Source organism: Mesoplodon bidens, assembly GCF_964165515.1.
Source record: "Mesoplodon bidens genome assembly, contig: HAP1_SCAFFOLD_205, whole genome shotgun sequence".
Taxonomy (NCBI): domain Eukaryota; kingdom Metazoa; phylum Chordata; class Mammalia; order Artiodactyla; family Ziphiidae; genus Mesoplodon; species Mesoplodon bidens.
The window spans coordinates 626,520-654,373 of NW_027672037.1; the positions used below are offsets into that span (position 1 = coordinate 626,520).

The following is a 27,854-nucleotide window of genomic DNA, read 5'->3' on the forward strand; positions in this document are numbered from 1 at the left end:
CACAAGAAAGAGTCAGTTTCATATTAGATTTGGTTTCACAAATGCTGCTCCTGCTATTCATTCTTATCACCAAAAAAAAAAAGACTATTTGTGACTAACGATAATATGTTACAGAAAATAAAAAGTTAAAAGGTTTTCAATCTGCATATCTGGGAACCTAAATTAAAGCATCACACAACATTTTCAAAAACAGAAAAGCCATTTGATTTGACTAAAATCTTAGTTTTAAGATGGCAGAAAGTACCTTGATAATTTTCTTTTAAGAAAGAAAGAAAACCAAGCCATTAAAGAGAAATTCTTCCAAGAGAACTGAAACATGCTATATACCTCTGACTTGGCACTCCTATCTGGAGAACTTGTTTGGTAACTGTTTTCATCACAGAATGATCTAAAGTAAAATGAATTGAAATTAGAGTAATTATTTTCCAATGAGTGGCTATTTCCATTTAAAACCAAAAGCCAACTAATTATTGCTTTTCCCAGACATTTAAATATGAAATCTACATTATATAATTATACACTTATTTCCCCCTTTGTGTATTCTAATTTCTTCCTCAGAAACCTAAGATGCCATCTTGCAGACTGCCCACAGTGGCTACTATTTTGGCAGCAGCAAAGGTCAACTTGAAACATTTTGCATCTGAAGTGGCTTTGGATACCTTTGGATACAAAGTACAGTCTGAGCACCGTCCAGACGCTTAGATACCTAAAGAGCATCTAAGATATCAAACCAGGGCATCCAAGATAACAAACCAAGTCCTGATATTCCCTCAAAAGCTGCTCCTCCCATCAGCTCCCTTCTTCTAAGTGATACTACCCAGTTGCACACATAATCATCAACGACTTGTCTCCTTGTTACTATTTCCTTCATACCTCACATCTATCTGCAGGTCTTGAGAGCTACACCCTCAAAACACAACCTGAATTCAACCACTTTTCATTTGCTGTAAACTTCCAACCTAACCTAGGCCATAAACATCTCTTATTTGGAGCACTGTGATAGTCTCCTAACTGGTCTCCCTGTTCCTCTTTTTTTTTTTTTTTTTTTTTTTTTTTTTGCTGTACACGGGCCTCTCACTGTTGTGGCCTCTCTCGTTGCGGAGCACAGGCTCCGGACGCGCAGGCTCAGCGGCCATGGCTCATGGGCCCAGTCCCTCCGCGGCATGTGGGATCTTCCTGGACCGGGGCACGAACCCGCGTCCCCTGCATCGGCAGGTGGATTCTCAACCACTGCGGCACCAGGGAAGCCCCCTGTTCCTCTTCTTTATCCTCCCAAGTCCCTTCTCTATACCAGGTCACCTTATTCAGATACGATTTGGATCATGCCTTTTTCCAGTTCAAACCCCTCTACTCATTTAGAATAATCCACATCTTTACTCTGGCCTTCAAGACTTTACAAGAGCAGACCCCTGGCTAGCTCCTTGACCTCATGTCATACCACACTCTTCTTCACTCGGTACTCTGCCCAGATTGGCCTCCTTGCTTTTCCTTAAATACTCCACCCACCTACATGCCTACATAGTCATTGCCTCCTTGTCCTGGAATGTGCTTACTCCACATCTTCCATGGCTTGCTCCTCTCTTCATTCAGGTCTCCGTTCAAATGCCACTTCTCCAGTGAAGCTGTCCCCTAACAAACCTATCCAATGGAGTCCTACCTGCTCTCCCTCACTCTCCTTACATTAAGATAGTTTTGCACTTCCTACTCTCTAAAATTATATGACTTATCTGTTTACTCATTTCTATCTGATGTCCTTCACTAGAATGTAAGTTCCATGAGGGCAAGACTTTTGTCTGTCTGGTTCACTGCTTTATCCCTAGTCCCTAAACCCGTATCTGGCACACAGAAGATGATTACAAAATTACTTGTGAATCTGACAAATGAATAAAGTACTCCTGGCAAGAATTCAGAGGCTGCACAGGAAAGAAAGAATGCTCTTGGTGGAAGCAGGCTTAGTATCTAGGTTCACCTCTATTCAGAGTAGAGATAAGAAAACTTGACAAGTATAATTCACTTTAGTTAGTACAGTAGCTGCTAAAAACATAAGGGAAGTGCAACACTAGAAAAGTACAGTTGAAGCTTGAACAACATGGGTTTGAACCTCGCGGGTCCACTGACACACGCATAGTTTTCAATACATATGTACTATCGTCCTACATGATCCAAGGTTGGTTGAATCCACAGATGTGGAACCACTGACTATAAACTTATACCCAGATCTTGAACTGTGTAGGGGTCGACACCCCTAACCCCACGTTGTTCACGGGCCAACTGTATATGATGAGGAAAGTTAAACACATTAAGTTTTAAAAAACTGTCAATACCTGAACAAATTCTTTTTGTTTTGCTATGTGTTCATCAATTTAAAAAAAGTGACCACATACCAACAAGCAGATTTTTTCTTATATCCAGAACGAGCAGAGTTCTGTTGGTTTCAGGGGCCTTTAGTAAAGCCTTTGCTCCTTCACTGGTGAGGCCGCACTGCTGCAGGTCAAGTGCTTTCGATGAAAGACAAACGTCACTTGCTAACTCTACAGATTTAACATATAGACAACTCTCATTTTCTCACGTGTGGAAGAGTCCTGCACAAGACAAGTCATGGCAGGTTTGTAATTTTGGGTAAGGAAAAAAACAGAAACATATATGCACACACATAATGCATAATCCAATTTAAAAACCTCTTCTTGGATGTGCAGTGATAACCCTGGCTTTAGTACCAATAAATCATACAACGTATTTTACAATTACAGAACTGAAGAATAACTGTATATAACCTATGAGCAAAAAGCATCACAAAATGAATCTCAGTTCATAATTAGCAAGGGCGGCAGGGGCATGTAAACCTCACAAGCAAAACCTGGTGGAGCTCAGAAATGCACTGCATTCTTTTGATCATGATCTTCAGCTCCAAATCACACTTGAAACTAGTTCAAAGGGGAAAACAAAATAGAAGAAATGTAATAACTGTTAGTTTTACAGGAAAAAAAGACAAATCTAAGAGGATACAAATAATAAAAACTTTCAACAATGTGTGAATAGAGAATACATACTAAAAACCTATCATGAAAGTAGGATGGTCAAGAACCCTCGCAGTAAAAGGTCAGACAAAACCCAGAAAAACTGATCATGAATTCTAGTAGTTCTGGGGCTGAACAACCTACTCATTTAAACCAAAGGGATCATCACTAAAGCACAGGTATTAAAAAATATTACATGAAAGGAAACTATGATGAGTCTTTTGTTTAAGTGTTGTGTGGACCATCACATTAAAATAACTGGAGTCTTTCAACACCCCCATGACACATAGAAATAGCAAGTCAGACATACGGATCTGACAGGATATGATACAACCCTTACAAACTCTCACTACAGAAGAATGGACACAGGGTATAATTAACCAAATAGCCAAATTAATACAAACAGCCAGTAAACCTCACCAGTCAATCAAATGAATACAAAATAAAACAAAATGTGGTTATTGTCCTATCAGATGAAGCCAAGATTCTGTAAGAAAAGCCTTTAAATAATGTCTATACCCTTTGGATCCAACAACTCTCTTTCTAAGAATTTAACCAAAAGAAATAGTCAGAGATATAGGTAAGGATATATATCAGAGTACTATTTGTAACTGAAAAACTGGACAAAGCTTATATACAAGAATGGATAAGCTATGTGCACTGTGGCATATTCGTATAATGGAATACTGAACAATCACAAAAAATGATGTAGGAGATGCAAATTTACTGACTTGCTAAAATGCTCATACTAAATTAATTGAAAAAAGTTATAAAATTTGGAGTAATCCCACTTGCATAGAAAATGGAGAGGTACTCATTTTTGTAGTTTCACATTTTTTTACAAGTGCTACAGGCCAGTGTTTGTGAGAGGCAGGCTTCCCATCTACTGTTGGGGTGGACTACAAATTGGCATAGCCTTTCTGGGTGGTAATTTGGCCATGTGTATCAAATGTCTTAAAAATAGGTCACACTTAGTCATTCCACTTGTAGTACCTTATTCTACAGAAGTAATCCCGATGGACACAGAGATGTATATACAACGTATTCACATTGTTTCTGACAGGGAAAAGCAAACTGTCTAAATAGAATTGCAAAGAATTGATTAAACTATGGGACATCAATACGACGCAATACTACATGATACATCTTTAAGTGAAAAAAGCAGGAATGTGAAATAGCAAGTATACTACAATTCTATTTTTGTAATCCCTAAGTGTACATATATATTTGTAGAAGAAAAAAAGACTGAAAGTATATACGCCAAAATGAACAGTGATTATATCTGGGTATTAAAATTATAGGTTCTCTTGTAACTCTGTATTTTCTGTAAAGGATATATGCAACTCTTAGAGAAAGTTGAAAAGCAAAATAAAAGCTATCAGTAAAATGAGGCTTTAAAACATCCTATCACAATAGTATCATGCCAAAAGCTAAGCATATTAAAAATTCAATATTTTCAATTTTAGAATTTCCCTCTAAGCCATAAATCCTCACTAAGAGATTCTGCCAAAGCACTTGCACCCAGGTCACCAATGAGCGTGTTGCAGTTCAGAGTGATGCGCCTCAAACCAGCCATGCAGTCAAGATCACGTCTCCTGGAATGAAGACTCTCAGCCCAGGTTTCTTCATGCCTTCTGGTAGTCTGATACTTCAAAGATTTAATGGGATGAAATTAAGATGCTTGAATAAGGAAACAGGGTGTGCCTGAGTATGGCTTCTTATGTCAGAGATTTACACACACACACAGATCAAGCATATATGCCAGGAGCATCAACCTGAGAAATTCAACAGTCACTTCTGGTTTACGAGTCCAGTGAGTGACCCAGATTCTGCTCGGTCAGTGATTAGATTCTAGCCACTGCATTTCCTGTTTCTGAACACTTATGTAAAGTTGGACAACTCAATTACAGTCTATGAATTATTTTCCTTATCTTCTAAGTCAGGGAATTGGTTCTAAATTCTATCTTTGCTGAGGCCCTATATTTCATCATCCTGTCCTCCAATGGCCTCCAAACACCTGACTGGGCAAATCATAAGAAAACTTTTTAATATGCATCTTATTTATTAACAAATTATATACACAAAGTTCCATACATAGAATTTATGTACATGATAAACTACACAGATTTTTAAAAATAATACAAAGGTAAAAATGTTCTAATATTTTCTTTTCCTAACTCCTAAGGCATTATTTTATTTTACTTATTTTTTTATAAAGATTTATTTATTTATTTGCTTGTTTGTTTGTTTGGCTGTGCCGGGTCTTTAGTTGCAGCATGCCGGATCTTTTAGTTGTGGCATGTGGGCTCTTAGTTATGGCAGGCACGTGGGATCTAGTTCCTTGAGCAGGGATCGAACCCAAGCCCCCTACATTGGGAGCACATAGTGTTAACTGCTGGACCGCCAGGGAAGTCTCAAGCATTATTTAAAAAACTATATTTACAAAATGTATCTCACATGCTACCTAGGGTGTGCACACAAGCTTTAGAGCCCTGGACTATGCAGAGCCAGTTTGATGTGCCTTGGGAAAATAATGGTTTGACATTTAAGCAAAAGTACTGTCTTGAAGATATTCAATTCTTTATATTCATAAAGTAAATTTTGGTAACAGGGAACACTGACTGTCAATGAAAAAAGTCTTATTACATTCCTGAAAATGTAAAAGACTCAAAGTGCCTTTGTTACTCTATAAGGAAAATCATTAGTGTCATTTTTCTATTAACAATAACTTATTAAAGCTCCAAGCAGAAACAACAGCAATCACTTACACAGAGCTTAGTATGTGCCAGGCACTATTTATACAAATAAGTGCATTTAAACCTCATAATGAGGCATAGAGGTTAAGTGATTTGCCCATGGTCACTAGCTATGAAATGGGAGAAAGGGAATTTGAACCTAGGCCATTTGGCTTCCGCACCCAAGTTCCTGTTTTCTACCTCAGGGGTCAATGGACTTGCCCTGTATAGGCTCAAAGAAGTTTTCAATTTTTAAAATCTAAATTTAAACATTTCCAGATTTGTGGGCTATACAGTTTCTGTTGCAACTACTCGGCCCCACTGGTGTAGGGTGAAAGGAGCCATAACTACCACGTAAACAATGGGTGCGACTATGTTCCAGAAAAACTTCCTTTACAAAGCCAGGCGACGGGCTGGATCTGGCCCACCAGCCAGAGTTTACCTATCCCTGATCTGCACCATCAAACTATTAAAAAGCCTTCATGTCAAATTATTAACTAACTTTAGGCCTAAATACAGTCATTATAACCACTGTAAAGTTGTTAAGGCATTATTTCAAAAACTGTATTTACAAATTGCTGATGTACTGACTTTTATTAGTTTAAAAACTACAACAGCTAATAAACACTTGATTCATTTAAGTCTTGAAGACTAGAATGGCATAGTTTCTTCACAGTATTACAATAAATGTTTTCAGTAAAAAAATACATAAAAGTATTATTAGGTATTATATATTAAATCTCTTATTTCTAAAATTAAGTGGACTATCTTTCCTAAATGGTAGAATCCCAAACTGAAAACTGGTCATATTCTTTCAGCAAAATGAAAGCTGCGCTCACATGTATCAAAAGGCAAAAATTAGGGCTTCCCTGGTGGCGCAGTGGTTGAGAGTCCGCCTGCCAATGCAGGGGACATGGGTTCGTGCCCCGGTCCGGGAAGATCCCACATGCCACGGAGCGGCTAGGTCCGTGAGCTATGGCCACTGAGCCTGCGCGTCCAGAGCCTGTGCTCCGCAACGGGAGAGGCCACAACAGTACCACACACACACACAAAAAAAGACAAAAATTAACTGCCCTCTGTATCAATATATTAATGTGTTTCAATCACATATGTTTTCATGAAAGTTTAAACATAAAATCACCTTTAAGATCTAGGCCATGTGATCTGCTCCATGCCATGTCAGAATACACCCCGTGACGTTTACTTAACTTGTCTTAAGTGTGATAGAATTCTTTATACCTTGACAAATAACTAAAAGGAAAAAAAAAAACCCACACACACAAAAGATGAAGAGCCTATACATTTGTCAATCTTGACTTATTTGCTTTTCTTGAGTCAGTTGGAGGTTTATAGCCACATTCTCAAAATCATTAACTACAATCTTCCCAAACAGGTAATTGACGAACAGATGCATTCTAAAACTTGTCAGTAACAAAGTGCTATTCCACTTTACAGCAACAGTTTAATTCTATTTAGATACTAAAACTGAATACACTGAATACTGCAAACTTTATTCCCAACCACTCAGCAAAGTACTACATACCTTTTCAGATATAGGAAAAAAAAGAAAAAAAAAAAGCATACGATTCTTCCTATTTTCATTTCCAAAGATACATCCCAATCTTAATGATCAATCAGCGATTTAAACGTCAACTGTAAACCCAGTATACTGCTGCTATGCAGTGTACTAGAGCAATAGAAGAGAGAGGACCACAAACCCTCTGTTCCCTCAAATTCAAAGGCAGGCTTCCTGACCCCTCCAGACCACTACTGGACACAGGGAAGGCACACTAATGTTTCAGGACCCCAACCAACAGTCACCTGCTTTGTGATTACTTCCATGACACACCCTCACCAACACCAGAGTTTGCTGCTCCTACGGGACGTTACATGTATTTACTATTTTAACACATACCACAGTGCATCATAATTATGATTGCAGATAGATGTTCTAACAATTGAAAGAGAATGATGACTTTTTTGCTCTTTACATCTTGCTATTTCCCTTCCCATAATATTTCTTGAAGCGAAACCATAAAATATAGACAAACACAAAAAACAGAAAATATACAAAACGTGTGCTTTGCACCTTAACACAAACTTAAGTAAAATTAGTTCTGACAGTATCCAGCATGACAAACTTCCATGGTACAAATGAGAATGGACCAAGGTTTGAGCAGGTACAGGAGACAATCCAGGCATGAACAACACCAAGGAAAGGTAGACAGGAAGTAACATGGTGTGTAGGAAATCACGACACCAGTCTGATGGGAAGAGACTTAAACAAGACTGAAACTCACTTCCTAAACCTCCATCTCCAACTGGACAATTCGCAGGACACAGGTGCACCAAAGTGGCCAATTTATTCAATCCCTTTAATATGGAGGAAGAGTTTAAAATTTTACTGGTTTAATTTGCCCCCAAAGCAACTCTCAACAGTTATGGCCTCTGTCGTCGGAGCTTTGTATGAAATTAAGTCAAAGTGTGGAGCTCCTTTGCCTTTTTTTTTTTCTCCTTAAAAAAGAAAAGAAACAATTGTTCCGAGTAAAAACAAACATATTCCGAAGCATGTGTACATTGAAAAGTAAAGAAACTTTATTAACAACTTCATAAAAACTGACTTAAAATTTTAAAAAGAAAGAAACATGTTTCAAAGTCCTTCCGACTGGAGTCGTGTCTCATCGTGTCCTTTCTTTACAGAAATAGTCGTATTAGGACACATATGCACAAGGATTAACACCATGACACACTGTACACGGCGGGCCCCGGCGAGCTCACCAGGCGTCGTCTGAGTCCAGGTCTCTGGGGAGGATCCACTCCACGGATGAGCCCAGCAGAGTCTGAAGCTCGTTCGTGAACTCCACCACATCTAAGAGCTCCTTACTTTCCGGATTAAAGGACTCCAGGTCTTTGGGGCAAGAGAATAAGAGACTTGCTGACACTTGCCGGTAGAACTCGGCCTCCGCGATGGTGACAATTTCCACATTTGGAAAATTGCAGCGGAATATGCAGGAGGACATTTGCAGTTTCTTGAGCAGGTCTGAGAGCAACAGCCAGTTACGAGGCCTACACCAGAGAAAGGACAGTGGTTTGAGTTTCCGGCAAAATGAGAGGCGCTCCCAACTATGAACTACCCGTCTCCTGGCGGTGAAAGGGCCTGCTACTTCCACTTTGATTACCCCACCTCCACCCCACTTCTCACTGTCCTTAGAAGATCTACTACTTTTTTTTTTTTTAATTTAATTTATTTATTTATTTTTGGCTGCATTGGGCCTGTTGCTGTGCACGGGCTTTCTCTAGTTGTGGCTCGCGGGCTCTAGAGTGCAGGCTCATTAGCTGTGGCGCACGGGCTTAGTTGCTCCGTGGCATGTGGGATCTTCCCGGACCAGGGCTCGAACCTGTGTCCCCTGAAATGGCAGGCGGATTCTTAACCACTGTGCCACCAGGGAAGCCCGGAAGATCTACTTCTAGCGGGGGAACTCTGGACTCATGTGCATGTGTTAAGAGACCACCTAGGGCAGATCAGCCAACTTAGACAAAAGCAGGAGCAGCGCCCCTGAACCAGCCTCGTTGCAGGCCACCCCAGTGCTGCCTTGGCTCTGGCCACAACTCAGGTCACCCCTCTCCAAGTAAGTGCACCCCGTTCTAGTCACTGGGGAAAACCAGTCTGTATGCCAACCCAAGGGAGATGGCAAACACCTCTTTGACCTCTCCTCTCCTCCGGCCCTCACGGAGAGAGCATGAGAAACACTCGAGGTCACCTGGCTTTCCTTGCCTTTCCCACACCTCCAACCCGCCCCTCAATGCTGCCGGGAGTGAGGCTTTTTCGAGAAGGGAGGTGGTACAATCCTTCCTGATACCCTGCCACGTTTTATCATCTCTATCCCGAATACAATGTCACCACAAAGGCAGACACGGTCCCAGCCTCAGAGTCCAAGGAGGATGCTACTCCTTAAGCACCGGGGTCAACACACAGCAGAGCAAGGTTTCCTGATGTGTTCACTCCGAAGGGTTGGTCATGGGGCACAGTGGCCCGACTGTGGGGACAAGACTCGATCTAAGCAAATCTGAAGACACATAAGATCCCAGGTGCCACATACGGCTTTCTCTAATCTTATACGAGAAGAGGGTACACATCAGTATTGTCCCGTGGACCTCACGCGCCTTGGAAGGCCCCTATGGTAGCCGTTTGGGGAGGATCCCTTCCCCAAGAGTTTAGTGACTGAAACTGTGCAATTGCAGTCGCTGACTCCCGTGTCCTTTGGGCTCTAGGGGTGTGTTCCAATGAGGGCAGTTGGCTGGGGAGCCCTCCCATCCCCCAAACTTTTCTGGAAAAGTTCCACTGCATTATGTGAGGTCGGTGGACACTTGGTGAGGAATTCACTCACCCCCCAACCCATCCACCCTCATCTGCTGAAGGGGATTTCTAACTCCTGCCACCCCACAGAGCAGCTGGGCTGGCTCTCGACCACACGCTGGCCACGCTCACCCCTGAGCGACGGACACCTGGACGTTATAACACGGCAAAACGGGGTCTTCGGAAAATTCAGATTCCAATAGGTCACCATAGGCCTCGTTGCTGTCATCCTGGTCCTCCGGTCCTGGGGGATTTGCTAAAACATCGTAACCACTTTCATCATCTGGTTCTAACCGGGGGGGCAAACAAGAGAGAGGTCAGTAAGCTGGAGCAAGATTCCAGCTGTTCTCCAAAAAGGACCCTGGAAAAATTCTTTCCCAAGCAAGCCCTGCTCACAGCACCACCCCCACCCCCACCCCCACCCCCACCCCCACAAGCCCAACTGAAACGAACAAGGCTGCTCACCACACACACAGCTGCCAGAGAACTCCGAAGAGCAACCGGGGTTACCGTCGTCAGGAGCCTGCAGGTTATTTCAACAGTGTGGAGAGAGAGGGGGAGAGAGAGAGAGAGAGAGAGAAACAAGATAACGCCTGCTGGTAAGAGGCAAATGCTGCTGGAGTTCGGGAACATCTCACGCTGGGGCTGGTGTCACCTCCTGACAAGTCCCACTGCACACGCCTCCAGGTATGTGACTGAAACCTCCCCACGCGTCCACCCGCCTTCCTGAGGGACTGCCCGCCTCACCGCCCCAGCCTGCCAAACAAAAGCTAGCCTGGCTAGCTAAGAGTTTTCCAGCCCCCCACCTCGCAAAACTCAAAGTATGTATCTCTTCTTTGACAGACTAACGTTGGGCCGCTTTTCCCAGTAAAGGGTCACTTAGAGTAAACGGGGGGGTGGGGGTAGGGGGAACCCAGGTGAAAGGCTGTGAAGTCACCGTCTAGATGCTTGAACAAGACCGTGTCTTGACCTCTGCCGTACCTGTTAAGAACTTCTCCAGAAGTTCGCTGTGGTTCACTTTCTTGATGGTTCTACCTGAGTATGTAGCCAGGGTAGGAACAGCACCGTAGGAGAGGAGCAAGCGGACAATTTCGAGATGATCATTCTTGACAGCATCGTGGAGAGGCCTAGGAGAGGTGCGGGGGATTACACCCGTGCACGCGACGCTTGCTTCTAAGGACACGGGGCAAAATCGAGCGTGTGCGGCCAAGCCTCGTAGGCGCGCTATTTCACCGAGGAGGTGAGTGTACGGTCGCTGCGACAAATTACTCTGTTATTTCCACACATAACCCTTTACGGGACAGGTGAAGGGACCATCTCAGGCCTAATTCTTCAATGCAAATCTCTCTTAATGCATGGCCCAAGGAGGAACTCAGGCCACGATGAAAACGTTTCCAATGAACTTAAATAGTGACAGACTGTAAGAAGGTAACGTACGGAGGGGTGGGGGGAAGAATCCCAGCATCACGGAAGCAGATACGACAAGCCATTGTTATACCATTACAAACAAAACCCAAAAAGTGCAGTTTGTCAAAGAAACTGGGGGCAAAGTGGAACCTCTCCTGAAACCAACTTGGAGATGAGTGATCAACCCTCTCGCCCAGAAGCAGTCGACAGGCAGGGCGAGTTCTCAGGAGGATACAGAGTCCTCCTGCCCGTGTCCGCTGGGGTCAGGAACACTGTCCGCAGTCCCATCCAGAAAGGATGCGATTTGGAAACCACGAACCACCAAATACCTTACGGTTTTGCTCATTTTATGACCGTCAGGAAAGCCCCAGTGCCCTGCCTCGTGGTGGCATCCCAGGTACAACCAGGAAGATGCTTGGGCTGACTCAGACCTGGGCCTCTGGCCAATAAACCGAGGTCAAGGACAGAGTGGGGGCCAGGCCCGGGGATGTGGGTGGACACGGCAGGTCCTATCAAGCCAGTTGCCACTGGACCTGTCTGTACTCCTGCAACTTTCAACTCACATATATGTTCAAGAGTGAGATTCAACAGAGGCTGGTGAAGAGTCCAGGGTCTTAAAAGAGAACACCCCTGATTATTCATGCAGGCTCAACATTTTCAGGGACCTCTGTCCATAAGAGTGTCACAGAGTTTTAAAGTTCTATGTAAATTTGCCAGAAAGATCTGTCCGATTCCATTCTAGAGGACTCCACCACCAGTGTGCTTACATGGCACTCACTCTCCATCTTTCCTTCTGGGGTTCCCCGCACACCCTGAGAACCACTGCCTATGCCCCAGCAGGGCCAGGCCAAGAGCAAGACCGCCACTGACCCGGTTCCATCCTGGGCACTGCAGTTGACATCGGCGCCATATTCAAGGAGGTGTCGTACGATGTTGAGCCAACCTCTTGCACAAGCCTCGTGCAGGGCACAGTAACCCGCATTGTCGCGGTGGTTCACATCACAAATCTTGTTCTCCAGGCAGTACAAGACCACTTCCTACGGGGAGAGGAGAGGAGAGGAGAGGAGAGGAGAGGAGATACCATCAGACAACCATACAGTGAACCTTGTAAGGGTGACCTCCCCATAGCTTGGCGGTGCCCACTTTCAAAGGCATACATCCTTGGGGCCAAAAGCCCACCATAGCGCGGGCAGGCGGCAGGCATCCTGGTCGGGGGTGAGAGTGTGTGAGAAGGGCTTGGAGATGCAGACAGTGTTGTCTAAGGCTCTGCTGCACCAGTGGCCTGGCCATGGGCAAGTTACCCTTGAACTTCTCCAAGCTTCCACAGGGCTGCTGAGAGGACGCATTCGGATAGCGATGAAAGCCCTCAGCCCAGGGGCCGACGTGACCAGTACAGAAGTGTCACAGCTGCTAACATCTTAGATGACACATTGCCAAGCACAGACCATTCTCACTTGATGGGTCTGTTCAGTCAGTGGCAGTGGACGATAACACAAGTTTAGATCAAAGTATGGATGACCAACACTTAAAGAGAGCTTAAATCAGCCAGAGAACACTCCCCAGCTTAGAGAAGCAGGGACACACAGGTCAGCTACATCCTCGCGCCCCCTGTTAAGACCCCAAATCAGAACCTGGGCCTCAGATGCTCTTGTCTGTACGTTAAGTAGAGTTAAAGAGAAGCTCTCTCCCTCCATCCTCGAGGAATGACACAAAATGCCTCCAATAACCCCACCCTCTATTTTGCCTCACTCCACCCTCTCGGGGCAGAATCAGTCTAATATTCTCATATTTACTCAAGTTAATGACAGGAACCTGATACACCACAGGCTGCAACCTCCACATTTCAAGAATCAAATAAAACATTCACCCCCGCCCCCGGAGATGTTCTGTGTCAACACTGTGCATTAGAATCACTGTTATTAACCTTATTTCTTTGGCTTGTTAAAATATTAATATGAACCACTCCCAGTAAGCAGAGCAGGAACTTATTCAATGTTTTATTACCTTAAGAAAGTTTTCAGACACATCGAAAGCATTTGCCACCAGAAAACACATTATACTGTTTATACTGGGTAAGTCGTGCCCAGCAGAGAGCCGTCAGGTTCTGAGAGCTGGGAGTAGGCAGAACGTGCATGTGGCCCAACACATGGTCTGCTGGGTAAGGGGGGATGGGATGGGGTCAGAACAGGCCTCCTTGTGACATCTCTCAGGTAACTCATCTGTTAAACCTAAAACGGGGGTCATTCTAGCCGCCCATAAGTGCGAGATGGGTTCTGTAAAACCTTTTATGCCCTTTGGAGGACACGCCAATCAAAGGTGACCACTCACTTGGGAGCGAACTAGAATGTTCCATTTGCTTACCACGTGAACCTAATGGGGCATGCTGGTAAACCTGGCCATTGGTGCCCTGTTACTTCAGGTCACTGCAGCAGCTCCCTTCCAAAACAAGAGGAGGAAGAGAAAAGGCACGCCCACGAATGCATTTCTCCGTTTACATCCCAACCTGCCAGAAAGCCCACAATCCTCTGGGCTCCCAGGCCACCTGCCCCGAGCCCTGGTATCCAGGATACCGCATGAAGCTGCTGCTCTTTTAGCAGGCCCTCACTAGCCAGACTTGAGTGGACGGCTGCAAGCTAATGAGCTGTGTGCGCCAGCCACGGAGAGGCCCTGTCACGTGGCTCTGGGATCAGGTCTGAACGCCACCAACTGCTGTGCACACATCCATTTACTCAACCCAGGGTTTATTTGCTGTGACAATCATGGCCTTCACCTGGAAACCTTCATCACTACTAGGGCAGATTCAAGGGTACCTAGAAATGAAAGGCCGTCCAAGCTGGTGGGTAAGTCAACTCTCTTCTCCTGGAAGATGGCAGCAAAGGCAGCAGTAGCCCCACGGCCAGGTCAGACTTTTTGCCACGGGCTGTCCTAACTCAACCACGTTGATCCCACTGTTTACACAGTGCTTCTCATTCCCCAGATGAGGACGTCTTCTGTCACCCACAGGAACCCAGGAGCTACCAGGAAAGGAAGGTAGTACTATCCTCATTCAACACTTGGAAACTGAGGCCCAGAGATATTAAACCCCAAGTTCAATTAACATGAAGTACTAGACCTAAAACTCAGGTCTTTGGTACCTGGTCAGCTGGGAAGATTCAAAAGGCCCAAGAGGGCCCCAGTTAGAGGGATGCAATCCAGCTGTGACGAGCACCCCACAGGCCTTCTCTGTTGGGGGTCAAGTGGGCTAACTACACTCTCCTAGCTAAGAGGGTGATGGCCTCTAAATGGATGGCAACCGTCGCCACCAGCACTTTCTCTAACTGAAAGGTGAAGAGGCGGGGCGAGTCTGTCGACGCAACACATTCCTTGGTTTATTTTCTCCGCTAGAAATAAACGGGAGTGTCTAAAGGGCAGCCCAGCCATTCCAGAGCAAAGTCAAACTGCTTTTGTCGGACAGCTCTCTGTTCAGCGGCTATAAGCCGAATGCCACTACCCGCAAAATGTAACCATAAAGGCCATAAGCCCGACGTTGTTAGTTAATTAAATGCCTCATTAACTTTTTTAAAAACATGACTTATTCAATTCATAGAAAATTTAACCATCACCGCTAAAGGCACAAGCATGTGGTTGCACACTAGCGTTTTAGCCTAAGAAATAGAAGCCTTTTTCCCAGGAGGGAAAGGTTTGAGGTCTTTGGCCACGCAAGTGATCTATTTAACACGGATCTGAAGCCAGAGTGTGTTTCTAAACTTCCAGAACCACATTATCATGACATAAAGCTCAGACAGCCTTTATACTGCACATGGTATCTTTGGCTAAGCAGAAGAAAATAACCAAGAATGCTGAAGACAAAACTTCAGGAAAACCCTCCCAAACCACACCCTTATCTGCTTAAGCAAACTGTCCTTCAATTTGAAAAGGTTGAAGCTGCCACATCTCCCAAATGGGCCATCATCCCAACATTTAAAATTCTGCCCAGAGAAATCCCAGAAAGTTGGATTCAAAGTTGAAAGCGTTCATCTACTTGTCACAATGTTCAGCATCAACACTGGTGATGTGTGGAATCTACATATTGAAATTTACATTTGAAGAAAAAAACAAATCCGACCGTAAACATTCCCAAGGATTCCTGTGCAATCAAAGGCCAGGTAGCCTAAAAAAGGATGGATCAAGTGCCCCTTGGTCCAGGCCTCAGAGCCACCAAACCAAAATGGAAACTGTCTTAGAGGACCAACGAGGGTCTTTTGACCTCTCTGGTCCCAAAGGGAGGCTGCTGGAAATGATGCCAAGTTCACAGGTGGGGCTCGGAGCCCCGCCCTCCACGGCGGGTGCAGCAGCACCCCGCCCCCCCATCTCCAGCATTTGCTGGAAGCGGGAGTCTACTTTCTCAACCCTAACCCAAAAGTTGGGGTTAGGGGTCTCCCCCCCACCTCCAGCGTTTGCTGGAAGCAAGGAGACTATCTTCTCAACCACGGGGGGGTCTAGCTCAACACTATGTGCAACATCTGCTCTGTCCTCCTAGGCGCCCGCTCTCAGCTCTTGGGAAACCAACTGGGTGCTCCTTGGACTTCACCTGCAAGTAACTGCGCTAACTACCAGAAAGTGCTCTCTAGCTAATGGAGAGGTCTCCAAGAGACGTGTAGATATAAACAACAGCACATTCAACCCACAACAACAACAACAAAACACCCCAAACTAAGCATAGCCCTAGTGCTTCCAACTTCCCACCCACAGTCATGCCTTAAGGCCAAGGCAGGCACACTTCCAAGGGCTCACGGCACTATGGACCGGGGTGGGGGGACACGACGGGAGACGGGGGACAGGGGCACAGAGCTGGCTGAGGGTGTGGGCGCCAGGGCTCCGGGCCAGCCTGGGTCCTGCCACCCCAGTGCTCATCCACACCTCCACGCTCAGCCTGCTGAACCGCGTTTTACTGTCACCATTCAACTCCCAGAGGGCTGATGCCAGCACAGAAAAATGCCTTTGCCCTGTGGGCTATTACATCACAATTGCTACTGACAAGTATGGTGGGGGAACTGCACCCGGCATGGAGAGTCATCTGTCTCACAGAGGTTTTGAACTGTAAAAAGGGCAATTCCAGTGTGAGCCAGTCTTGCTGAGGAGCGTGGTGGGCTGTGGAGCACTGCTGGATTGCTACCTGTACGGGTATCAGCTAACCCCTCTGAGGCTCAGTTTCCTCATCCGAGAGTGGGCTAGTACGCGTTACTCCCAAGTGAAGATGTTAACAGGGTGAAAGGAGTTACTACAGATCACACGGGCTTAGGCAGATATCAGCTATCTTTCTATGTTGCTCTAGCAATAGAGGCCATCACTGTCATCAGCTGTGCTGGGTTGGGATACAGCAGTGTGGACAGGGAGTTTTGTGCAAGGCTCAACCCCTGCTCCCCGCCCATCAGCCCTCGGCTCCCGTGCCCTCTCAGAAAGAGACTGCTCAGGTCTGCCCCACTCCCACCCCTACTCTGCACAGACACTTCCCACCCGCTACCCCACAGGGGCATCACTCTGCCCCAAACAGCACAAGTTAGTAGAGCTAATAACTACTCTCCTTCTTGCTATTCAGAATCCAAAAGGGCTCATTAAAATTCCCCTGGTCGCCAAGCCCTGGGTTAGGTCAGATTTTATATCAGAGATAAGTGAGCCAGACTGGCCGAAGCAGCCTGCCTGCCTGAACGGGAACGGAACATCAGAGAGGCCTGCCTTTCTTTTCACACCACGACTGAACAAGCCACCAAAGAGCCCGCAGTGTGAGCGGGAGCCAACGCAAACACCCTGCTGGAACACCCAGCCCAGCCCGCCACGTGGAGGGGGCTGGGCTCTGAGACCCGCCCCCCATCCCCAGCCAGTGTGTCCCCCACCCAAGGAGCAGCAGCCGGTGGATCCTGATCCGGGGCACCCATAAGGATGCTCACCTCGTAGCCAAGCCGGGAGGCCTGCTGTAGGAGGGTCTCGCCCGCGTTCTTATTGACAATAAGTCTCCGCGCTTCCGGTGGCATCGGGCGGGACTGGGTGGTCTCTGGAGGGGAGCTTGACCATGTCAGCTGCGAGGCCTGGGAAGCTGGTAACAATTGCTGCAAACAGTCCAAGGGCTTCTGGTCCTGCTTGGCCGGCGAAAGATCATAGCCGGAACTGGGCTCAGGCCGCTTTCAAAATCTCCGGACGGTCACCTATCACGAAACCAGGCAGCGCACACATTTCAGGCTGTCCTTCCTCCACCCGCCTGGTTCGCCTCCTCCCTGAGTTACAAACCTGAGTGGAGGAAAGCACTTTTCCTCCTCTCAGTCTGGGGGAGGCGGGGCGCGAGGAAGGGGTTGCATTTTTACTAGCTGGAAACTTCACCACCACCCAGGAGACACGTCCCCTAGGAAGGGGCAGGGACGTTTTGGGGGGAGGGGTTCAGGAAAAGGAAAGCTTTGTCCCCAGAAGCAGAGAAGCAGGCAGGCGGGATGTGCCTGCATGGGCCCGGGGGGCGGGGGAGAGCCAGGGGCAAGAGGTACCTTGCCATCCGCATTGTCCACCTAGGAGTCCCCTGGCAGCGGCAAGCCCCGCCTGGGCTCCTGAGGGATCAAATGCTTGGTTTTGCACGGTCGCTTCCCGGATGGTTTCTCGCTGTTGTCGGTGTATTTCTGCGGCAGGGGCGAAGGCTGCCAATCCATTTCTTCGTCCATGCACAGCACATCTGTCAGGGGGAGAAGCAGCGGGCGTTACACAGTTGTAGCCGGTGAGGAAAGAAAAGCCCATTGTTAGCACTGATCGTTGGAGCAGCTTCAGTTTTTAAAGATATACCAATTATGTTTTCAAAGCGCTAATATGTTAATCATCCCACATTCAACCGGCAAATAGGCTAACCCACGAAACGCCAAATGGCAAGTCGCTTCAAAGGGCCGCAAGACAGGGCAGAAGCCAGCCCTTCGTGCGCTCCCGTCCCCACCCGTGGGGGGCCTGGGTGCTCGGGACAGGGCGACTGGGGACAGCCTGAGGCTCGAATGACGGCACTGACAAGCGCCCGGGGTCACCCAAGATTTCCCTTCCTGCCCAGCCGCGGGCTGGGTGATGAGGAGCAGCCCAGGAAGTCGAGCTCCAGCCTCACTGTCCATTCCATAAGGAAGTGTGCAGGCTGAAAGGACCTCAGGAAGAAAACTCCCCGCTCGCCACACGCTACTCTTGTCAACTTGGATGGCGCTCAGGTCCCCTCCAGGGCCGTTTCCCACAGAGGGCGGGTGATCCACCCTCCAGGAGCGCCCCCCGCCCCGTGCGTATCCTTGTTCATTGTCACTGCATTTAAGGGACTCCTCCAACCAGCTGCTGTTGCTTTTGGCCTCTGCCCTTTTCCTGCCAGGTTTCTCTTCGGAGATGCTATTGCCCTGGGGGGTGACCGCAGGCTGAACCGCCTGGATCACTTCCTTCCTGCCCTGCCGGCCAGGTTTGCTCTCTGCTCCCGCCGTTCTCTAAGGTGCAGCAAGCGGCGCTGCTTTCTGGGATGGAGCCCTGTTAATTCAATGCACACCTCAGGTTGGTCAGCTCACTATAATGTGGCTCTTCTAAGTGGTTAGAGGAACTGTTTGTCATTTCCCTCTCAGGCCAGTCAGCTAATGGAGAAATAACTACAAATTAATGAAGAAGCCCCCCGGGGCGGGGGTGGTGGTGCGGGGAACAAACTGTCTTACACATCACTAACAGGGGTGGGGGAGGGGAGGGGTGTGGTCACTGTGTTGGCTGGAACTTGTCACCAAGTCTCGGGAGGGGGTCTATTTGCCTTTGGCCACCTTTGGGCTCCAGCCCCGCCACCTGGCTTTGGGGGCGTGGGGGGTGGGATGGGGGTGGGGGGTGGGGAGGTGTGAGTGGCTCCCCCCAGGGATCCAGGGTGGGACTGGAACTTTCCACTGCTCCGCTCCAGGACTTCCGTAGGGTGCCCTGCGGGCCCGAAGCCAAACCGAGCTCACCTTTGGAGACCCGTCTCCGCTTGGCTTTCAGCAGAGAGTCCTCCGGGAGCACAGTGGTCTCAGTGTGGTTTCTATTGCCAGACACCTTGCGCTTTCTGTTCAGCCGGAGGGTGGGGCTGCGTGACGCGTCCGGGGCCGCCTGGTCGGCGGGGGACTCTCTGGGGGGCTCCGTGTCCATATCCTCAGGAAGATCACTGTCTTCTGGGGCTTCAAAGCGGTCAGGTTTGCTTCCATCATAACACTCCCCTAGGGGAGGGGAGACAACCCGGAAAGGAGGGAACAAAGGTCACCAGGAGCAGGCAGGACCCCCACGCCCAAGGCAATCTGCTACCAACAGACCACCCCCCTTTGGAGACCAGGGGCCTCACACGCCGCAAGCACAAAACCCTCAGAAAGACGTCCCAAAGGAAGGACAGCTGAACACAACCAGCAAAGAAAGCAGAAAATGAGGTGCGTAGCCCACTCACAATCCATCCTTCAAGGGTCAAGGTGAGGCATCTACACCATCCGTCTATAGGCATGTGAGATCACTCCCTAACTGCTTAACTCTCCAAGGTGGCTTACTTTTAAAGGGGGGGTGAGTGACCTCACAGTAAGATCCAACCAATCAGGGCAGAGCTACAACGGGGGGTGAGTGACCTCACAGTAAGATCCAACCAATCAGGGCAGAGCTACAAATGACTATGGAAACAGCTGCTAGTCAACAAAAAAGGCTGATGTCATCAAGAGACCAAATAGCCCCCAACTGCCATCTACACAGACATAGCACCAATGTTCACTTGGGTCAGCAGGGGCGAGGGTGAAGAAAAAGGGTAGGGAAAGAATGGTGGGAGGCTGGGAAGCTGGGAAGCTGGGGAGACCAAGGCAAGAGGAGCCTGGCAAAGGGAAAGGAAAGGCTTCCTGGTGCACACACAAGGGTCAAGGGCAATTTCAAAGAACTCAACCAGATTGCTACAAGTCCGTCTGTCCTCTTTCCACACCCGTGGGGGGAAAGCATTTCACTGCCATCGAGGGGCTGCTCCTATTTCCTGTCTAGGAAGAAGGCCCACAGTGACACCAGTCACCCACCTGGCACGTCTCCACGCCTTCCTTCCCAGGCAACAAGCATCTAAGGACATTTCAAAGACAAGACTCCAACCCCCTTCGTGGGGGTGGGGTGGGGGGGTGCGGCGGGCAGGGCTGAAGTACTCACACCTCAGCTCCGCCTGTGTTGCTCCTGCCCCTCTGCTCAATCTAGCATCCACTTAGGGCTTTTCCTCCAATCACCCCAGCCTAACATCGCTCCTCACTTTTGCTCTAGCCAAAGAAACAGTTCAACTGCTTTGCTAGTCACATTGTTTCTAACACACAAATAATTCCATAATGATCACTGTGCTGTTAAAGAGTTCCCCGAAGATGACCCTGTGTCCATCACCGGCCGGGGGTGGGGGTGGGTGTATGAGTTTGGTATTTCGTTAACACCTGAGCTAAGCTCCCACAGCCCGTTTTTCTAGATGAAATCATGGACACACCCCTCACATGCTGCTCGCATTCCTCCTCCTCTCCCTAGACCACTTCAAGTATCACTCCCACTTCTGCTCAGCAGGCTGGTCCCCTGATCAGCCTCTCTTGGGAGCATTCCCAGCATTTAATGGCAGCCAGTTGTGGGGATGAACCTCACCCTGGCCTGGGCTAGCCTGACCTGTGTTCTCAAGGGTGGAACACACTTAGCTTTTCTCCAAGGGTATCCCAAGGTGGGAGAGATCCCCATCTAGTCTTGCCGGAATGGTGGAATCACCCCAACCGCGAGGGTCTCCTGCCATGGCAGCAGGAGAAACACCAAACTCCTGGCCTGTGCTTACGGGTGATGCAGCACAGGCTACCGCAGGCCCGGTGAAGACGGCGTGCTGCAACTCTCACTCGGGCTGCTCTGTGACCCTCTTAAACACTCGGGCAGGAATGGCGCCGCTTTACAACTCGGCCCCCTTCACTTGTAAAGTGGGAATGTTGGGTTTCCTTGGTGGCGCAGTGGTTGAGAGTCCGCCTGCCGATGCAGGGGACACGGGTTCGTGCCCCGGTCTGGGAAGATCCCACATGCCGCGGAGCGGCTGGGCCCGTGAGCCATGGCCGCTGGGCCTGCGCATCCGGAGCCTGTGCTCCGCAACGGGAGAGGCCACAACAGTGAGAGGCCCGCATACCGCAAAAAAAAAAAAAAGTGGGAATGTTACTGCTGGCCTCCCTCCAGGGTGGGCTTCATAATCACGGGCCGGGCTCAGCACAGAGAAAGGCTGGAAAAATCCCTTTAACCAAAAGATGCCAAGACTTTCAGACCAGCCTGAATCTCAGGCCTGAAATGTAGGAAATTTTAAGAGGTGAGCCCTGCTGGTTACACCATTGGACTTCTCTGGTCCAATCAGCCTTCCCTAAAAGCTCTGTGGGAGGGGATCCATGGAGGGATGGAAGGGCTACCTTAAGAACCCCCATGTCCAAGTTGAAAGTTTCTTTTTCCAAACTAGGTCCATCCACCCTTCCCCCAACCCCAGAGCCTTTTAGGGCAAAGATCTCAATTCCCCTCAGCTAAGGCCCACCAAGACCTTACGCTAGTGTGACCTTACCCAGGCCAGTAATAACCCTGAAGGACACCCACCCCGACTGCCCAAGATGCCCATGGCCACCAGCTATGGGGTAGAGGCTCCGTGTCACTTGGAGCTTCTCAAAGACTGTTCTAACCACGACCCACACGAGGATGACCCTTGAGGGCAAAAGAGATGGGGAGATAAATAGATGCACGGGGATCCTAACCATCAGGCTTTGCCATCATTGCTACTTTTGGCCCTTCTAAAAGTGGGAAGCCATGTGCCCTTGGTCACCCAGTCTAAGCAAGATGTGAACGTGGTCCCTGCAGCATGGTCCTATGACTCACAGCACATATATCCCAAATTCATTATGGTTGTACCATAGCATCACCTCACAGAAGCATCACCACAGCAACATTTACAAGTCACTGTGGCAACAAAGCACCCTCACCACTGTTGAGCCATGCCCAGTGAGGCCTAAACAAGGTGAGAGGGTTCTGAGTCGCTGCAAGGCTCCCCAGGATTAAAATCCCCTTCTCTGTAGCTTAACTGTAATAGCACCTCCAGTCAGGGCTAACCTTGTTCAAAGTTACACCCGCTACAGAAGGAGTGCAGGGGATCTCTGTTCCAAAGTAGTTTACAAACGTGCAGGTGCTCAGCTGGAAGAGAAGTTCCCTGAGCAAAGAAGTTTCATGAAGCCCCTTGACTGAGCCTTCCTCCAGCTCCTGGCCAGGCACTGCCACTGAGCAGGACCTAGGCCTGTCCCAGCCAAGTGGTTCGCAAGGGAGATGGTTACTCCAAGTTTGAGAAGGAAGGGACCAATGCCTCCTTGCCCCGCCCCATCTTCAAATGCCACTGAGGGTTCCTAGTGATGAACTTCCAAGTCTGAGGAACCTCCAAACTCATTTGGTGAACTTCCAAAATAAAAATTTCACTCAGCCACCCATGTGATCATAAAGAATAAATGAGTATCTCGGCCACTGTGTTTTCAAGTTAATTCCTTTTTTTAAACAACCCCTAGCAACAAGATGCACCCGCGCCAGGACAACCAGGGCCCTGCAAACAGCACCCACCACCTTAGAAGCTCCTGGGCCCTCCATGGGTAGGGGCTGCCTCAGAAGGGGGAAGGCATCTTGAAGGCGTCCTGGACCCTCTCTGGGACCCATGCCCGCCCCAAATCCCCGTCCCAGCTCCCATGTGCTCACAGCTCGGCTCTCGGCCACACCGACACCCATGAGAAGGACCTGAGCCCATATCAGCTGAAGACGTGATGGCCCAAGAACAAGAAGGCCCGTTCATATCCAGCTGAATGGAATGAACACCTGCTGGGCCTTGGACGTGGAGGCTGCAGTAAGAACAGTGGCCCCTTCAGGTGACCTTTCCTGACCAGCTATTTACAAACCCCACGTCTCTACAAGACAGAGGGTGGGTGGGGAACCCACCTCCATTGCCCCAACCTTTCAAACGCAGCCCCTCACCTTCCCCAACCCTTCTGCTGCCCTCCCATGGTGGCGATTCATGGCTCACTGGGCCACGTCCCGGGTGCTCCAGGAAGAGACCCGTCGGTCGGTCTGAGATTGGAGGCAGGCGGTGGGGGGAGGGGGCTTTCGGAATCATCTGGGGCTCAGGCCCTGCTCCCCATCAGCCACACCGAGTTCTCGTCTCCACGGTCAGCAGGAAAGACTGGGAAGGACGCACATTAACGTCTCTGGGAAGAAGGGTGGGTGAGGCCACTGAGACATGAAGGGCAGCAGCCACCCTGGGTTTGGCCACGTTGCTGGAGAAAAGGGCGAGAAGACTCGAGGCCGGTTAACTGCCCGCTCCCTTCCTCCAGCCTCCCTCACCATCCACCCGCAACAGGCAGATTCCCTCCTCAGAAAAGTGCATCCCCGTGAACTTGGCCTTGCCCACTTTTACCACATCTCTCTGAGAAACTTCCCTAGGAGCTGAGTTATGAGGCCACTCAGGAGGGTAAGGGCTGCGTGTCAGCTGTGAGCACAGGCAAGGAGGGAGGCCTTCTTGCTGCTTCACTCCAGGGTGGCCTGGACCCTCCGTTTTTCATTCCAATCCCGAGGGGGAGGAGCTCGGAATCGTCTACTCCAGGCACATCAAGAGCCCCATCCCTCGGGTAAGGCCGCCACTGACTAGCCCCAGAAATCCCCTTCTACGGGAGCCACGTGGGACACACCGGTCCCGGTGTGGCTTACCCAGAACCCTGGCCACAGGCCTTTGTCTGACCCCAAAGATGAGCTGGGGGAGGGCAGTGCTCCAAGCAGCAGAGAGAAGCACACGCTGCTGCTGACCACAATTTTCCCGAACTGCATCAGGCACCCACGACCTAAGCGTGCGGGCCAACGCCGACCCTACGACTGGGTCCAAGGGCCTGGGCCTCCCAAACGTGCCCACCACCCCCGACTGTCCCGTCTCAGGAGGATTGCACGCCCACCCTGTCCTCGACGTTCACCTAGGTGCCCTCACTCACCATCACCGGTGAGGTTTCTGGGGTCCGGAGCAGGCTGCAGGCCACAGGCCACAAGCACGCACACTGAAGAAAGTGGGAGAAAGACCTCCACTTGCTGCCAACGCATCTCATTAGCCCAGGAAGTCTCGAGGGCAAAGCCCGAAGTCAACCCCAGTGGGGGAGCAGCCGAGGGGACCGCAGAGTGTGACTCGAGGCCAACACGAGCTTTCTCTCCAGTTCAGCCTCCAGAACAGAACACAGCCGTCTGGTGGGAAGAACGGCCTCGCTGATCCCACGGCCTGGGAGCGTGGTGTCAGCTCCTCATGACTGCAAACGAGCCTCCACAGAACACAATGATGCTCATCTCTCTGGGGCCTTCATCAGCCCTCATCGCACGTGAACGAAACCTCTGCCTCTGGAGGGAGAGTCCGAGTACTCTCCACTCCCTCCCACAGGACACTGTCACTCTGGAGGGTCTGGCTCTGGCTGCAAGTGTCATCCCACTGCTACCAAAAACCCGTGTCCGTACCTGCTACACAACAGAACACATACCTGCTACGCCGGAGGTCCTGCACTGCCATTCCTCTGCTCTACTGTATCAGACTATGACTAACTACAGGACTAGCATTGCTCCGGAAAAAGGAGACGCGTGCCAGGAAACAGCATTTCATAGGTGCTTCACTCCTGGATGCCGCAACGCTCAAAAGGACAGCCAGCCTTGCAATCCACAGCTGGGAAGGGTGGCCAGAGCAGCCCGTTCTCCGAACAGCCAGCACCCAGACGCTGGGCCGTCGGAAGCGTACTGCTTCCTCTCACCTCCCTCGGCACTGGGAGCGGAACCGCCCCGTTCCCACCGACGTGGTACCACACGCGAGCCGCCTGGGTTCACTTACATCTCTCACTGTCCTTCTGGTCGGCAATGGCCTCCTCCGGGGTGACCGACTTTGGCTTTTTGTCCTGACTTCCTTTCAGCCTTTCCCAGTCAGCGGGGCTGAATTTGCGCACCTCGGAGTCTTTGGTCGTGGGGTGGCCACCTTCTCGCTCTTTCATCTCCAACTCTGAGAAGCGCATCACTGCACGCTACAAAGAGAACGGAGATGGAAAAAAGACACACCTTACCACCAAAGCTATTTCACTGCCCTTACCTTAAAGGAAAGTATCTTCAAAGAAAAGTTTGCCCAAAACCAACCACAATTTATGATACAACTGAGATATTTTAAAATTGAACGATAAAACGTAAGAGTGTCTATGTGTAACTAGTCACACACTCTTTATTCGTAAAGCCATACGTATGTAGAGATATATGTGGTGTGTATATATAGCCATACATACACTGTGGCATACAGACAGACATTCTCTTTCGAAGGTAAATAAAACAAAACAAAAACACAACGCAAAGAAAGCGAAACAAAAACACAACAGAAAAGAAAACAAATGCACAGTGAATAAAGACGACCATGGCCCACAAACTTCCCTTTGTATATTTGGAAATGAAATTTAACTCAAAAGGCTTATGGAAGATTCTAGTAATAAAAATTTGAAGAATTGACCTCACAGTAAGCAGCGGGTAGACATAAAATACTGTCCTCTTGTAATCCTTCCATCTATGTAATTAAAATGGGCACTCAATGGATCATTTAGATAACTTCAGCCATTTTTATAAGCATAAACCAATTTTTTTCTTAACATTGCAAAACAATTTGGCTTTATTTGTGTTTTAATTAAAAGTAAAATATCTTAAGGAAATTCCTATACAACATCTATCATTCACTAGCAAGTTAAATACATACTCTATCCCATTAAGCAAGGTTTGTGTGTTTGTTTGTTTGTTTTTTGGGTGGAAAAAAAAATTGCACGAATCTCACAGACATGCGGCCGCTACACACCTCCACCAAGTATCACGTAAGGCATTCTAAGCAGCGCTTTTAGGTATATTTGTTAACGTACAGTAACAGCAGAGAAATCAAAGCGATTGATAGGTAAATGTCATGCAGTCTTTTAGACATCCTTCGCAATAATTAAAACTTCCGTTATCAGCATTCGAGTGGAGTTCGCTTAAAATCTACAGAATAACTTCAAGTATCCACTTACGTCCCCTTACTGGACACATTTCAAACATTTAAATTATCCTAAGCTTCATTAACCAAATCAGCCCAGTGTCCTGCCCTATCATACCCCCGGCCCCCTCCTCTTCACACATTAAAAAAACCTGACAACTGGTCAGGCTCCTGAAATTCGGGTGGTGGGGGCTCACCTGCAATGCCCGCTCCTCCCGACTGAGCTGACGGGAGTCTGCGTACAGTCCGGTAGCGACACACTTGAACTGGTCACCCACGTAACCAGCGGAGTTTGCGATTCTCTTTGCCAGCTTAGATGGCTTCGGTTTCAGAACTTTGCCATCGGTTGATCCTGCCTCGTCAGCTCCGTCTTTGGTGTAGGTGGGGGTGACGTCCACACTCGGTGGGGCACTGCCCACGCAAAATGGTTTGGGATCCTCTTGGGTTTTCCCGAACGTGACCGCAGAGCCGTCGCTCCCCAGGGTCGGCTCCAGGAATGCAGTCGAGACCGGCGTCACCAGGTTCTCCTTGTTGGTTACCGCTGGAACATTCTCCTTGCTTAAGCCGGAAACTGGCTGGCCCGGAGCCTGTTTGAAAGTATAGGCTTCGTGGAAGTCACTGATGCACCCCAACTCCTCTCTCAGGGCAATGAAATCCCGGTGTGGCTGTAGGGCCATATTTTACTTTTTTATTTTTTAATATATGTTCACATGTTTCCATAAAGGATCCAAGGTGGCCCATAACGTAAGGACACACAATATTAGCTTTAAAAAAACATGGAAAAAAAAAAAAAAAAAGGGAAATCATGATCCTGGAAATGGGTTGCATCCTTTTAAGGGGTGAGAATAACAGAATGAGTGAGCCAAAGATTTGGGAAAGGATCTCACATTTCCAAACGTCCAAATCTTAAAATTGCACCAAGTGGGAATGTAGCTGTGGCAGTATTAACCTGAGAGAGCTCTATGATCGTTGTCTTTACTCATCACTTGGTTGCAAGGTTATAAATGACAGGGTAAGTGAAGGAGGGCAAGTAGACAGATAAGAGTCATTTCCTGATTCTCAAAAGAAGGGGCATCACCTAGGGAAGGGGACTGCAAAATCCTACAGGAATCCTCTTCATATACTAAATTTTCTAGGTGGCAAAAGTATCTCCTTTGACCCTAGCAGCCAGATGGAACTTAGAAAAGTAGTGAAAAGCTACTCAACTGAATGCAAGTCATATGACTAGGAGCATGTCAGTGAAAAGTTCAAGGGAAGATGCTGTGGAAGAGCAGTTCACCTTTTGGTTGAGCGTCCTCAGAACGTGC

General features: G+C 48.5%; 1 protein-coding gene and 1 pseudogene across 2 annotated transcripts in view; both read right to left on the reverse strand.

Annotated features, from left to right (window-relative positions):
* The window catches only part of LOC308610703 (centrosomal protein of 78 kDa-like), a 30,400-nt pseudogene extending 22,239 nt beyond the window's left edge, over nt 1–8,161 (reverse strand). Inside the window, exons 1-5 of the transcript in view lie at nt 8,053–8,161; nt 6,894–7,003; nt 4,491–4,665; nt 2,385–2,498; nt 354–388 (exon numbers count right to left, since the gene is read on the reverse strand). The product of the transcript in view is annotated as a centrosomal protein of 78 kDa-like (transcript). The remainder of the gene's footprint in view (nt 1–353; nt 389–2,384; nt 2,499–4,490; nt 4,666–6,893; nt 7,004–8,052) is intronic.
* Nucleotides 8,162–10,854: 2,693 nt separating this feature from the next.
* LOC308610692 (BCL-6 corepressor-like) lies at nt 10,855–27,313 on the reverse strand. Its single transcript, XM_081259734.1, has 6 exons — nt 26,745–27,313; nt 25,384–25,570; nt 19,566–19,720; nt 17,444–17,677; nt 12,387–12,553; nt 10,855–11,236 (listed from the first exon to the last, which is right to left on the reverse strand). Exons 1-6 carry the CDS (start codon nt 27,222–27,224, stop codon nt 11,050–11,052), a joined length of 1,410 nt encoding a protein of 469 aa, XP_081115860.1. The 5' UTR covers nt 27,225–27,313; the 3' UTR covers nt 10,855–11,049.
* Between the last annotated feature and the right edge of the window lie 541 nt (nt 27,314–27,854).